The 14621-nt window shown below is 38.0% G+C and overlaps 1 protein-coding gene across 1 annotated transcript; it reads right to left on the bottom strand.

Annotated features, from left to right (window-relative positions):
- Positions 1-52: 52 nt before the first annotated feature.
- GCK72_015074 (uncharacterized protein) lies at positions 53-6317 on the bottom strand (the record flags this gene model as incomplete). Its single annotated transcript, XM_003108579.2, has 8 exons — positions 53-181; positions 229-696; positions 750-1359; positions 1405-1515; positions 1724-1901; positions 3648-3775; positions 5028-5096; positions 6094-6317. 8 exons carry the CDS (start codon positions 6315-6317, stop codon positions 53-55), a joined length of 1917 nt encoding a protein of 638 aa, XP_003108627.2.
- Between the last annotated feature and the right edge of the window lie 8304 nt (positions 6318-14621).

Genomic DNA, 14621 nt, shown 5'->3' with positions numbered 1-14621 from the left:
GCCGGGGTGCGAAATAGAGATTAATCGGTGATGAAAGTGGAGTATTATTAGATTAGCAAGCATCGAGATGCTCCTCGACAACTCCAGAATCTAATGAATTGAAGGAGAGACGACGGAACGATGATCCATTCACACCGTTTGTCGAGGAATTGGAGGATCCGGCACTGCTGTTACTGCCGTTCTGAAAACATGAAAATTGGGATGAAATCATAAAAATAAGTTGCTTACCGAGAGTTTCATAGACTCATCCATATCAGGAAGACCACTATCTCTCTGATTATCCGATCTGATTGTCGTATGATGCTCCATTTCCATTTCCAGTCTAACTTGCTCCATTTCAGTCGCCTCTCGTATCGATTCTGTCACATCTGCCACAAAATGACACCGATCTTCGTAATTCCGAGCGTTGAAATGAATCTTATCCTTATTCGGGCAAGTGATGGTCAATCCGAATTCATATTGTCCTCGCTGGAATTCCGTGACATGAGCGCCGAGAAGGACTGTCCATTGTTTGAGTGTATACGTGCAGCCAGCCATTGAAGTGGATCCACGTCGAACTCCTTTCGCCACAACAATCATATCATTGAATAGAAATACATCTCGTTCCCGAGCTGTTGATGATTGTCGTTTTGTTGGGTCAGACACTTGCTGGAGGCGACAATAGCAGACGAGGCGGCGAGGTGTTTCAGTAAGACGCTGGAAATGCATAATTATTATTTGATTGCCCGTTAATTAAGATGAAAACTCACTGGTTTATCCTTCCCAACAATCGCTCGATCCACCCTCTGTACTTGTGCAACATGATCATCTCCTGCTTTCAACTCATCCTTCTTTATCCTATCATAAATTCCTTCCAACGTTTTCCTATCAATATCCTCCCCATTTTTCTCTCCGGATATCTTATCTTGACCTCTCAAATTCTTCACAAAATCCGCTTGAGTCATTCTCTGTTTTACATTCGGCGAGTGTAAATCTGTATTGAGCATTATAATTGCAAAGGATAACAGATGAATCGTATCCCATCCACCGCGGAAATTCGATGTTCTTTTCGGATTTGATTTGGAGTAATGAAGAGCGAACGCTTGAATAATCCGATCGATTTTCTCAGCTTCCTTAGGAAGAATAAAGAATTGCATTGCCTTACGAAGAGCAACGTCTACTTCCAGTCCACGAATATCAATCATTCCAGTGAAATATTTCAAAACAAGACTATGATACGGTGAATGAAGTGTGCCAATATATTCTCCAACCATTGATTTACTCAATCCTCGTCGTCCGAATAATAAACTGGCAAGGGAATCCGGTGAGCTTTTCACAAAACCCCACGCCGTCAGTAGTTGGACACCTCGCTCTGGCTTTCTGGAAAAATTGGAAATTGATTGATTCCAAACAAGAGAAACTCACTTATTGAAAAAGTTGAGAGCTATCCTATACTGCCGTTTTCTCTCCTGATCTGTCATTTGGCGAGGTGGCTTCACTTCTGATTTCTTTCGTCCGTTGCTGGATTCACTGCGTCTGAAATGACAAGAGATGCGGTGGTCGTGGCAAACAGAAAAACGACATAAGCAATGTGGGAAGCATACTAATGAGTACTTGCACAGTTGCATGTGATCTCATATCGAATGATTTTAAAGGCACATGACAGTGAGTTCAGAGAGCACTAGTAGGAAGATTTGTCGTTAATTTTTAGGCCAAAATCTCCAAAAAAGAGAAGAAAACTCACTCATGAACTCGATGCTTATCCAATCTGGGTAACGAGTTCGAGTGTGCCGGATTGTGATTGACCAGTGACGGTCTCGGAAGCCAAACTTCTGTACTCGCCAACTCGGCGGCGGCGGGTGCGCAACGAGCTGTCGACGAGGCGAATCGACGATTTCCCAATCGGGGTGACATTAGACTATCTGCAAATAGATGGTTTTAGATGATTTGGTGGCTGTGTGGAGGATAAATTTGCATATTGGTATGTGGAGAAAAAAGGAAGGAAGAAGACGTTCACACAACACTTCTCGCTTTTTCGTTACTTTTCAAAGTATAGTCAAAAACTGAATAAATAATTAGGATGGTGACGAGTGCGGAGACAAAAAAACTTGGAATTCCAAATTTTTGGGAGAAGAAGAAGTCCTGAGAATGGGAAAACAACCTAGAAGCTTTTCGAGAGGGGAAAAGACCAAAAAAAGATCGTCTCAGTCAGAAAAAGTGTGTGAATCACTAATGTTGACAAACAGGTTGACAGAAGGAGGGGAAAAGATTGAAATGAGCAAACAGGGGCTTCTTCGAAATGAATTTTTATTCGAAAAGAATAGGAATTGAAGAATTCTGGAAAATGTGATGTCTGAAACTATTTAATTAAATTGTTTCTTAAGAGATTAGATTAAGAAAAACAGACGAGGAATTGACCGGTGATCAGGGGGAATAATTGGGAAAACAGGAATTTTTATGGGAGTCTGAAAAAGTTTTTGACGAAAAAAGCTGAAAATACCCCAATTTTCAGCAAAACGTTTGAGAAAAATAGTTTTAAAAATCCAGAACCGATCAAAAATCTCACAAATCAATTTTCCGGGTAATTTCAGCCATGAAAAAAGAGAAAAAAAACACATCATCAGGAAATAAAAACCGGTGTTACCACAGTTCAGAATAAACAAAAATGTGTTATTGTAAAAAAAAACAATTGATTCTTGAACAACGAAGAATTGTTATAATATATGTATTCGAAATCTGATATGTTCTGGAATTTTCGACGAGTTGTGGAATTTTTTGAAAAAAAAACAGAGCGAAACAATTGATTAACAAATACAGAGTTCTGGAATTGATCTTCTATTTTTGTTCTCTTCGTTTCCGATAAAAAATGATAATAAAGATAAAAAAAGAAGGAAAAAAATGACTCGAGTGGAATGTGAACTGATTGCCATTTCTCTCTTTCACTTATCATCTGCTTTCTATAGGGCGAAGGAGAAGAAAGTGGTCGAATTGACAACAAACTGATCAGATCATCGAAGTCATTGAACTTTGAAGTGGGGGGGATGGATCTTATGACTGAAGGAGGAGAGAGTGGAAACTAGAATATTGTTTTTCTTCCGAACCATCTTCCAGAGGAAACTGTCAGGAAAAAGGTGTCAAAAACTGGTAATGAGAAAGTGCACTTTTTTCTTTTTCTCAGCCATTAAATTTCGAAAAAAGTGGAAAAAAGTAACTAAACAATCGAGGCGGCATTTGATGTTTGAGCCTGTCACCCCACTTCTATTTATCTATTTCGGTGATCAGTCGATGCAGCCGTTCCGTTCAAAACGACACAAAAAAAGAACCTTGTATCATTTATAAACAAATAATGAATCGAAAAGCAACATTTGTGATCTCTCGGAGCCAAGTGAGAAGATTGCAAGAAGAAATTTGTCGCGAGAAAATAATTTAGTGACCGGGAATTGGCGCCGGCAGTGAGAAGATGAAGAAGAAGAAAAAGAGGAAGAATTCACACATATTGCCACCAAGAAGAAATAAACGAAGGGAGGAGACTTTTATTTTAAACTCCACTCCTTGCGGTCACTCTTCAGATTTTTAAATTAGTAGCTCTAGCTTCTTCTCGTTTCTTTTTGTGTACGGGTAACGAGGAAACAAAAAAAGGCAATTTCAGTTTTTTTTTCACCACTCACCAATCATATTTGAATTCTGCAAATTGGCTAGAACTGGCGGCGCCGGTGACGGTGGACTCCGATCAACAGTGTTCGAACGGGCGGCACGATCTATTCGGAGTTGAGCGCTGAGACTTGTGGCGTACCGGCTGAAAATAAAAATATACGAATATGAGAGAATTTGGCGAAAAATCAATTATGTAATGAGTTTGTAACCGAGAATTGATGATTTTAACAGAGATACTTACATTATTTTCAAATAAATAGCTATTAGAAAGTCTATAATTGCCGTAATCGCGTTGTTTTTCATTTTTAGTCGGTGAAAAATATTTTTATCAGGGCGCTCATGATGAAAAAAAAAACAAATTTTGAATTTGCCTCGCTGAAACTTATCAATACAGCGCGCTTGCTTCGTTTCTTTTTACGGGGAATTTTCTATTTTTTGTTGATTTTTCAAACTTTTCAAACGGAAGTCATCTCAAAAACCACTAGTAACTATTTTTAAAATGTGTCCTTTCCAAAAATTGGCATCTTCTTCGTCACACAAGAAGGCACAATGATTAGGGTGTCGACAAGCAGACAGGGGGCTCCCCAAAATGTTTATTTTCGGTTCTTGACAGCTTTTTCCGCCCCGACTCCAAAATTATCTGGAGCAACAGCAGTGGTCAAGCCCAGTGCCGTCCCTATTTTGACACGTTCTTTCTCACCATTACGAATCGTAAAAAACCATAGTTTTAGAGATTTCAAGGGGCAAAAAAAGCAAAAAAAGAAGGAAAAATTATGGTGTGTGCCAAATAAATACTTCTGCAGAATGGGTCCTCTCAAGACCGGAAAGGATCGTTTCACCATTACCTATAGTGGAGGAGGAGAAAAAAAACGGGAAACTGGGAGGAAGAAAAATATTATAAAAATAATGTCTATCGAAACACAAAGGAGCAAAAGAGGAGAAGAAATTGGCTCAATTTCATGGCGTCATGCGCCGATTTTGAATACGAGGCAATAATATATGAACTGTTTTTTCGTTGAGGTTTGGTCGTGATTGAAAAATTAGCTTCTCAAAATAAAAATTTCCTAACAAGAGGAGAAATACGTTATCTTCGATACAGGTGACGGAGAAAGTTTATAAAGCGATGCGAAAAACGAAAACACACACCGAGGCGCGAGAATCAGAAACAAGTGAGTGAAACGAATTGCCATAAAAAGACCGTGTCTATGGATTCTCTCTTGAATCTCGCCTTACGAAAAACGACGACGGCTACATTTTTATGAGGAAAATGGCTATAAAAGGAGTGATGTCTCAACGCCGCCGGTTCTCCTCTTTGACTCATTTTGAGTCATTTAGACGTCGTGTGCCGGTACCAGTATGGAAAAGTAGGTCGAGTATGAGAAAAAGCAACTAACCTGGTTAGTGATAGCTCGTTCCGCTGACTGTTTGACACTCCGCATCTTGCATCGAGATGGTCTGGTATTCTGTAAAAAAGGGGTGGATAGGAATTGTTTGAAGAAGAAGAAAATTGATATAGACTATATCAAATTAAGAGGGTATCGGACACATAAAGCAGGTATTAAGTTGAAGGGAACGTTCGATTCAAAAGAAAACATCAGATTGCCATCGGTGTTTGGTTAGAAACACAAAGGAAAAAAAGATATTTACTGATGTGATAATGTTCCGGAAACATGTGTTTCAAAGAAAACGAAAAGTGTGTCTTAGAGTTTCTAGTTAGCAGATGGGTTACGGTAATGGTCATTCTTCGGACGGCATCTAGAGAAACAACGCCATCCATCACTCTCCCCTTCAATAAATGATCAATCAGTTGACTGTAGTCGAGAACTGGTTCTATACCATTTTCTCAAAAAACTGTAAAAATAATACTTTTCTGCAAAATTGAATCATGTCTCGGGTATGTTGTAGCAGTAAATTTAGTGAACAACAACATTAATTGTAGAAAGAATTTTTAAAAAAGTAGAACGTTCTTGGTGACCAAGTTCTTTGTGTCTATGGACTTTTGTTGTTGTGAGTAGGTCAAGTAAGACGTAAGTATAGTTGGCTGGAAACGTTTTGGACTGGAAATTGGAAAATATGAACTTCTTTACTAGGGAAGGTCATGGAGTTAGTGTGAAGATATGGGACGTGGTCAAAGTTAGGAAAAATGATAAATTATTACCTTTTAAACACGCGAAAATTGCAAAAAAAAAACATTTTTCGTGAATCAGAAAGGTAATAATTTGTCATTTTTCAGAATTTGGACCTTATTTTTCTCGAATACTGGGCCTCGAGGGGGTAACAACTAAATATATATTTGAAATCAGCGTTTTCTCAGCTTTCGAATGATATAGGTTACGTCCAATAGCTCCAAACTAACTTCATGACCTTCCCTAGTTAGACGAAAACTAAGATCCTAGCTCGCGTTTTATCAATAGAGCGCACTTTCAAACTTTTCAAAAAATAAATAAGTTGACAACTTACGTATCATGTTTATGCCTAATCACCATCCACTGTTTCATCAAGCAATAATCTCTCCATGCCCTCTGAATAATCGTCGCAGCTCTATGAGCCAGTTGTGTTCCACCGTATCTCCTCTCCAGAACTTGCACTTTTCGAAGTGCCAACTCATCTGATAGCTGATATCCTTTCTGTACAAATACACGACTCGTTGATGTTGTCCCTCGCCATTCTTTTGTATCTCGCATTGTCTCCTGAAAATTTGGAAGAGTTAAAGAATTAGAGTTCAGGAAGCAGATAGGAAAATAAGCATTATAGAAAAGACTGAAAACATATGAAATGATCAAAGATGAGACTGAAATTGGCTGAAACTGAAACCACATACAAACTGACACTAAAAATAGTAATTTTTCCGTTTCATCGAAATGAAAAGGTTATCATCAACTTTCGGAAATAAAAATCATTGGGTCGAAATGAGCCGATTATCGGGTGGGAATGATAACGAAAAGAAGTCAGAAAGACTGGAAATAGATCAATAATGGCAACTGGACACATTAGTCATCAGGGCGTTCCTGGTGATTGTTTGGTTGGCATGATAATATGATAAAAAACGGTTTTTGGAGAGAGAAATGTTAGGAGAGAAGGTTGGTTTTCATGGTTGAGAGAACTTTCAGAATCGATTAAAATATTTTGGAAATGAAATAGTGGGAATCGGTTTGGAATGTGGTCTTTGAGAGGATGGGACATAAAAGTTCAGATGATTTATTTAATCAGCAATAGCTTTCTATTGATTGATTTAAATGTGAAAATCGAAATCATTAAGTTTTTGGACTCAGTTTTGTGATTTAGATCTTTAGATCAAAATTGAAATCTGGTGTAACAAGTTTTGTTATAAAAAGCGAAAGCTCAAAGTTTGACAAAATCCACTCTGAATTCACCTCTATAGTCATGAACCTCTAACTCGAATTTTCAAAAAAAAAAGCTACCGTATGCCTCCTGCTACATTATCAACTCAATCACTCAATAGAAAACGAAAAAAACGACTGACACAAATCGGAAACTCGGGAGAAAAGAAGCAAAAAGTTGTGTAGCAAGAGGCACACTTGCAAAAAGAAGAAGGAAATTTGATATTTTCTAGGAGAAAATAGAAAAAAGAAGAGGTCAATTTGAAGAAAAAAGGAAATAAACTGCATTTTTTCGCATTTCCAGTTCAATTGGTCAATCCAGAAGACAAAAAGAAGAAGAAGAAGAAGAAGAAGAACTACATCATCGAATTGATTATTGATGGACGAGAGGATAAAAAGAAAGGGACATTTGTGATGTATTTCTGAGGACGAAAAGAGACCGGGTTGCATAACAATGAGGAGAAAAAACGAGAGAGAGAAGCTTGTTCTTTTTATAGAAGAAGAGACATTGGAGAGAGTGATCCATCCGAAAATCAAAAGAGGTTGCCGCTAATTAATGGGAAGAGATTCTGGATGTGAAAAAAAGGAATAATGAAAATAGGCGAGGAATAATAATAGGATCAGGTTCTCGGTATGCAGAGAAGAAAATTGGGAAAAAGGTTTGGGGAGGATATTTGGCATTTAGGAGCATAATTAAGGGGGAATTCTAGAGTTTATTGAGATTCAGGGGTTCAGAATTCGAAGTTCAAAATTTTAGGATTCCAGAATTTTGAGTTTTGGGAATTGGATTCAGAAACCTCGAACCTTGAATTAGAGATTATGGATCTTGGCTTACAAAAGTTCTCATCTCTGCTGAGATTCTGAAAAGTGCAACTCAGAATGCCAGATATCAAATGTTTCGAATTCAGAGAGAATATGTTCCAGATTTGGAAGACTAGATTCCAGATTTCCAATTCAGAATCTAGATTTTCTGATTACAAATCCTGAACTTCCGGCTCTAAATTCTAGGACCTTATACTCTAAATCTCAAACCTCAGATAACGAATTCAGAATTTCTTGATTCTGGATTCTGGATTCAAGGATCTGATTTTGAGTTCTAAATCTAACGATTTAAAGTTCAAGATTCTCAATCTGAGATCTCAATTTTCTAACATTCCAGACTTGAAAAAAAATCAAAAAACCGTTCCAAATGACATTTCGAAATTTCTCGAATTCTCTTCTCCGGTAATCTCTCCAATCCGCTTATTTCAAACACCCTTTTTTCTCCAAAATGTTCCAAAGAAACCTCTCAAATGAAAAAAGAAAAAGCAATAAGAAGGTTCTTGATGTCTCCAAAACCAAAAAAACTTCCATGGGAGACTAAAAAATATGTCGAAAAAGGGAAAGATCTCGAGGCTGATCCCCCCTAGGGGAGATTTGGCAGACCAGAAAGCGGTTCTGAAGGGCAACTTGTCCGTTCTTTTTTTCATTTTTCTATTTTTCTGTTTCCTTTTTGCATGACCTTTGACATGACAAGGGTGTCAAATGTGACAGAAATTCAAAAATAGATTTCAAGAAATGGAAACGAAAACGAAAAAAATACCAATTGATAAGAAAAAGAAATAAAAAGAGCTGTGGTGCAAAAACAGTATTTCATGTCTTTTTCAGAAAGAAGAAATATCAGAGAGAGACAGATAATATGATATGAATGAGAGTGAAAGAGAGACTTTGACGTGCTTCACCTCATAAATTGATGAGAGAAATAGTGTAAAGAATTGAGGAGAGTTGATAGAGAATGTCATAAAGACATCAGACACATCGGGAAGAAAATGAGGGAAGGAGAGGAGTAGTGTGAAGATGAGTTGGCAGGAGCAAAAGAGAGGGAGAGAGACAAATTGGAATAGTACTATTCAAGGAGTGGAAGTTTGGGATCTGGAGATGTTCAAATAAACTGGTGGGGAAAGGAAATTCCAATGGAACCCAAACGTTTGAACGATTTCTAGGACAGTGCCCAACCGAGGCTAGAGAAAAATGTGTATGTGTATTCGCACGACACACGTTTTACAGCCGCGCTCCACCGAAACCAATGACGAGTGCGTAGGAAATGGAGAGACTCAGAGAAAAAGAGAGAATGGAATCTCAATGGAGCGCGGTTGTAAGACGTGTGTCGTGCTAATAAGACAATCAGATTGTGGTGAGGCGTCGCTGATAAATCTTGCTGATTTTTGAACGAGCGACATTGAACTTCAAGATAAATATGGGTTTTAGTCGATAAAGCATGATAAATGAAATGGTACAGCAAAAAAACGTTGAAAACATCGATTAAAATACGAGTTTATCTCGAAATTCAATGTTGCTCGTTAAAAATCAGATGGAATTTCATCCGCGCCGCTTGCAGTTTAAGCTCCGCCCAGTGCGATTTTTTTTTGAAAATTCTTATCGAAACTTTATTTTTTCACAGTAAACACGGGGTCTGGGGTGAGTACTGAAAGTAAACGCGCTCCACTAGATTTGATTTTTTAAAAGTAAAGATTGAAGCAGCATGACTCTTTCTAACACTATGACATAATCTCAAAACTGTTCGATTTTCCCTAAAATCGGTTATCTCGTGAAAAATCGTTCAAAAACTTCTATTTTTATTTATTTACCTAACTCTAGACACCCCCTTTTCAAATCATGCTGAAATCTTCGTGCAAATCTAAAATCTAAAATCCCACATCCAAAAATCGCTCCCAAAAAACAAAAACACCAAAAAACGTCATCCACTGCCCATCAATTTGTGAAAAGCCTCCTCTTCTAACAGACCACAAAAATGCTTTTTTCTAAAAGATGTCCTTGTTGAGAACAAAAAACAAAAGAAAAAAATATAAAAGAGAGCAAGAAAAGAGCAAAAAGGGGAAATGTGGAAACAGTTGACGTTGTCGGAAACGGAAATCTTCAATCGTTTGAACGACGTCTTCGAGTAAATTACAGCTTCTGACTGCACATGTTCACGGCTAGAAATAGATGTTTCAAATGACGTTAAAGTATTGAAATTGTGACTCAATGTTTTTTGGTTAACTATTTAACGAAAGGAATGAAGGAAGAAGAAGGGTGAGAAAAGTGAGAATGTTGAAATACGAGAAGATTGAGATAGAGGAAGAAACGAGGAATTTTTATGACGTGGCTGTTTTGTTTTATCACATTCATTTCCTGTTGTAAGACTAAGAAACATTTACAACCAGATGGACATCTCCAAATAATCGTCAGAACAATGAAATGAGCACAAAATTGATGGGCCTCTTTCCTCCCAACTTTCCACTAGTACTACAAGCACTTTCCGTATAATTAGGAGCCCACTCAAGCGTTCGGGACATGTCCCTTTTCCGTTTCTCTCTTGAATCATCCACAACGATTGAGAGGAGGGAGTGAAAGAGGGAGAGAGTCCAAAATGGGCAATTAGGTGCCAAAAGATTTGAAGAGATAGGATTTTCGATGGATGAGGGGGGAGGAGAGTGGAGAATGGGATAATTGGGTAAGAGAGCAACAAAGGGTGGAATAGGATACAGAATCAGAGTAGAATGTGGAAAAAACAGAGATTGGCTGAAACCTGGAGCAGGAAAGAATTTGACAACGGGAATTTATTAGCTCGGCACAGTTCTTACAACTGCGATCCACCGAAATGCCTTTGAAGAATGTCTCTTATCCACTGAGTCTCTCAATTTTGCACATAATTCTCTTTAGTTTCGGTAGAGCGCGGTTGTAAGACGCGTACCGTGCTAATACAGAGTTCGAAAAATTGATAATCTTGGAGAGCTCACCACGTGGTCATAGAAAAATCTCACAGCTTAAAATTTTTTAGCATGTATTCAACATAGATTTTGGTTTTGTAGGCAACAAAATGTTTTGAAAGATAGCCCCGTTTTTTCAGCCTCCTGTGAGGATGACTCAGGTGGAATTCATTCATTCTAGGTGAGCACTTCTGTACGGATCATAACTCTCTAAAAATCCAAAAATATCTAAATGTGGACCACTACAAAAGTGATAACCAAGACCTATACAATAAACTGTAGGGTACTTTTCAGAGTTCTGACCAACTTTGAGAACTCAATCTGGTGTTAGAAACTTAGAAACAGGGACACTGCTCATCTGTTTTTGTAGTTGAAGACTTATTTGTGCAGGCTATCCTAAAAAATGAATAGCAACAGTCTAAGTTATTTCAACTTATTTTCAGTTTGACCGGCTTCATCTCCCTATAATCGATCAATTATGAAAATAAAGACCTACTCTGTTACACCTAATATTCCAAAAATTAAGTTGACGGTTTTCAGAAAATAACAAAAAATGACCGCAAACCAAAGTCCAAACAGACCATCCCAAGCCAAATCCTCAAAATTACTAACGAGTAGAGAAGACGAGAACAAACTTAACCAACAAAAGCGAGGGGTCATAATCATGGAAGAAAGTGAAACTGGTCTCCTCTCCCGAACATGCTTCACTCTCTCTTTCTCTGTGTCTCTTCAATTTATTACAGTCTCTTGCAGAGAAAAAGAGTCACTGAGCAAACAAATCCAACTGGATTCTTTTTTCTGTTTCTCAGTTTTCTACAGTTCCAGGTATGAGGACAGACAACGAACATAGAGAACTGTTTATGACGAAAAAAAAAGTGTTCAGCCTTTAATTGCTACTGTTCAGAAATTGAGGTGAAGGTGGTGGAACTGAATTGGAAAGGAGGGAAATGACATTCTAGAATATTTCCGACAGAGCAATCACGCTCTATTGATAACATTTCACTCCTAAAACTAACCGTACGTATGACTAATGATGACGTGGCAAATTGGATAAGCCTATTGACTAAAAAAGTGTTTATTTTGAAACTACAAAAACCACCGCTATCCACCGACCGACCGCCAAACCAAACAATCCTAAAACTAACCACCTGTCAGCTCGTTTTTGTTTCTTTCGGGACAGTATCGGAAATGGAAATAGTATTTTCCAGAAACATATTTTGCTGACCTTGAAACGAGAAAAAAACTGGAGAGAGAGGGGAAGAAATGAAGCGAGACGGCATTGAAAAGTGGAGGAAAATGTGAGGAGGAGGCTACTTAAAAATTGATAAAATGGCGATGGATTGATGGGTCGAAGAGGAGGAGAAAATGGACACCAGACAGGAGAAAAAGACGAATGAGTGGTTGGGATGAAGTAGAAGAAGATGGCGACCGAAAAAAAGTATTGCTCTGGGAGCCAACCGAGAGAGCGATCAAAGAGTGCCGACTGGAAGAGAAGAGAGAGGGGAAGGGGGAATGATAATAAAATAGTGGGATGATTGATTTGAGAGAAACCATCATGATTTCGGTTGTAACGGTGTTCATGCGGGGATTACGACGATACAAAGAAATTACACTGAAGTGTGAAAATCACATTTTTCTGATGGATTATCATGAGGTGATAATTTGTGAGGGACGTAATATCTAAAGTGAGGGTTCGAAAGTTTTTGAAGTTTAAAAATACGAAGGACTGTATTTCTACCCCACGTTGAAGATGGCTGAAACTGTGGGAGAGGTGGAAATGTGATAGTGAAGAAAAAAAACTTCGACCTAATAAAAATGTGCAAATTTTTCTGTGTGATAGATGGATAATCTATCAAATAATTTATTCTAAAACTGTTACTATTGTGCAGTAGAGTCCAAATGCACTCTGATGAAATTTGAAAATAGGTTGATTTATCACGAAAAACTTTTATTTCAAAAATTTGGATCTATCAGATCTACTGCTCATAATTATGAACCGACGACTGCAAAAACAAAGAACAATGCGAAATTTTGTGTCAAAAACTGGATAAAAATATGTTTAGCAGCTACTACAAGACCTAAAAATCAAAATTTTACATTCTAAAAATTTTAATTACAATGAAAACCTTTTCTTCAGCAGCTGTTTATCGAAATAACAATATTGTATGATGAATTCTGGTCGGGGAAACTACATAAAACATCTAAATCTAAAAATTTCAAAAACCAAAAAACAAGAAAATCCCAAAACCCACAATAATACAAAACAATAACATTCTAAAAAATTGAAACAACATGCAAATTTCTCTAGAAACCATTCGTGACCCGAATGACCATGCTTGATGATTTCTTGGCGTGAAACGATGGCGTTAGAGGGGTGCAAATGTGTGCATGTGCTAAGAAGAGCCTCCACCAAATGATGAGAGAATCGATAATTCAGAAGAGACGCAGACACAGATGGCCAAAAGGCTCTGTCTTCTCAGCTGCGCAGGAGGAAGAAGAGGACAAGAAAAGGAGCAGCAACATTCGGATAGAAGAGGAAGAACCAGTTGTTTTATTTGTTCGCGGTGCGCGGAGTGACGGACCCTTCAGGTCAATTGGATTTGTTTACCCCCGAATGCCTGGGGGACCATTGACGACAGGGTGAGGGATGGTTCACGAATTACTGATCATTATCGGATGTAATGACAGAAGACAGATGACGATTAGAATCAGAAGATTGGGGAGAGGGATGGGCAAAAGCTGTTCGTTTTTTGATTAGTAGAGATAGGAGAGAGAGAATGAGGAGGAGAGACGCAGAGGTGAAGACGGTAATTAACTTAACAAGTGGGTTGTTAAACGTCTTGTTAGATAGTCTAGTCTCGTTCATGGAATGGCGTCGTGGGGCAATGTCAAGAAAAGTTGGGAGTCAAGACACTGGAACACTTCAAATAGTTTCAGAATCGAAAAATTTTATAACTGAGTTATGAAATCTAGGATAAATTACTTCTTCCAAGTATTTCGGTTATTTAACATTAGCACTGCAAGTTTAAACTGATTTTGACCCTGTCCAATTTGAAACATCTCTAGTTTCTGGTTTCCAATTTTCTCAAATCTCAGACGTATCAGTTTCAGAATTTCAATATGATTTCAGCGTTTTCTGGAACATTCCAAAAGTAAATTGGTCAAGCACATCTGGACAGGGATGTTTAGGAACGGAACATTTTTAACAAAATAAGAAAAAAAAACGGACCATCTAAACATCAATATTTCAGTTGTTTGGTAGGAGTTTACGAGAAAACTTTCGGGTACTACGTTATGTTACGGTAGCTCTGTCGAAACTGGGCAACGAAATTGAGAAATGAGCAGATACAGTGAGAAAGACACACATGGCGCACTTGTGAAAACCGCCCATTTCAACATATTAGCAAATTCTAGTCCACAAAACACTACAAAAACTTTTGTATTCAAGTCAAGCCAACTAAAACTAGTAAGACACCACAAAACTATTTCGAATGACGACTGAATTTCTATAATGTTACGTAATCCTCTTGTGATGACAAGAAGAGTCTCTCGATTAGGTTTCATTCAAAAAATTTGCATAAGTACATGCAAATGGACATGGCTAGGTACTTGGCATTGTTGTTAACAGGATTAGTTGAATAGTCAAAGAGAGAAGAACTTGATGATGTGAATAGTGGACTGTATGGACTGGAGTTATTGTCTGGAACTTTCTGAGGACATCTGGAATGACAGAGCCACAGAAAAAGAAAAGTTATGAGAGCTTTCTCTCTATGCATCCAGAAATGAGTAACCGGAGAGAAAGTTGTAATTGAATCCCGAATGAATCGAAGGACAACAATATGGTGGTGGCAACGGAAGTTAGTCATATTCACTCGGAATATACAATCATATATTCAAA

This window comes from Caenorhabditis remanei, chromosome IV, assembly GCF_010183535.1.
Source record: "Caenorhabditis remanei strain PX506 chromosome IV, whole genome shotgun sequence".
Taxonomy (NCBI): domain Eukaryota; kingdom Metazoa; phylum Nematoda; class Chromadorea; order Rhabditida; family Rhabditidae; genus Caenorhabditis; species Caenorhabditis remanei.
The sequence above is the reverse complement of the archived record's forward strand: the minus strand, read 5'-3'. Positions and strand labels throughout refer to the sequence as shown.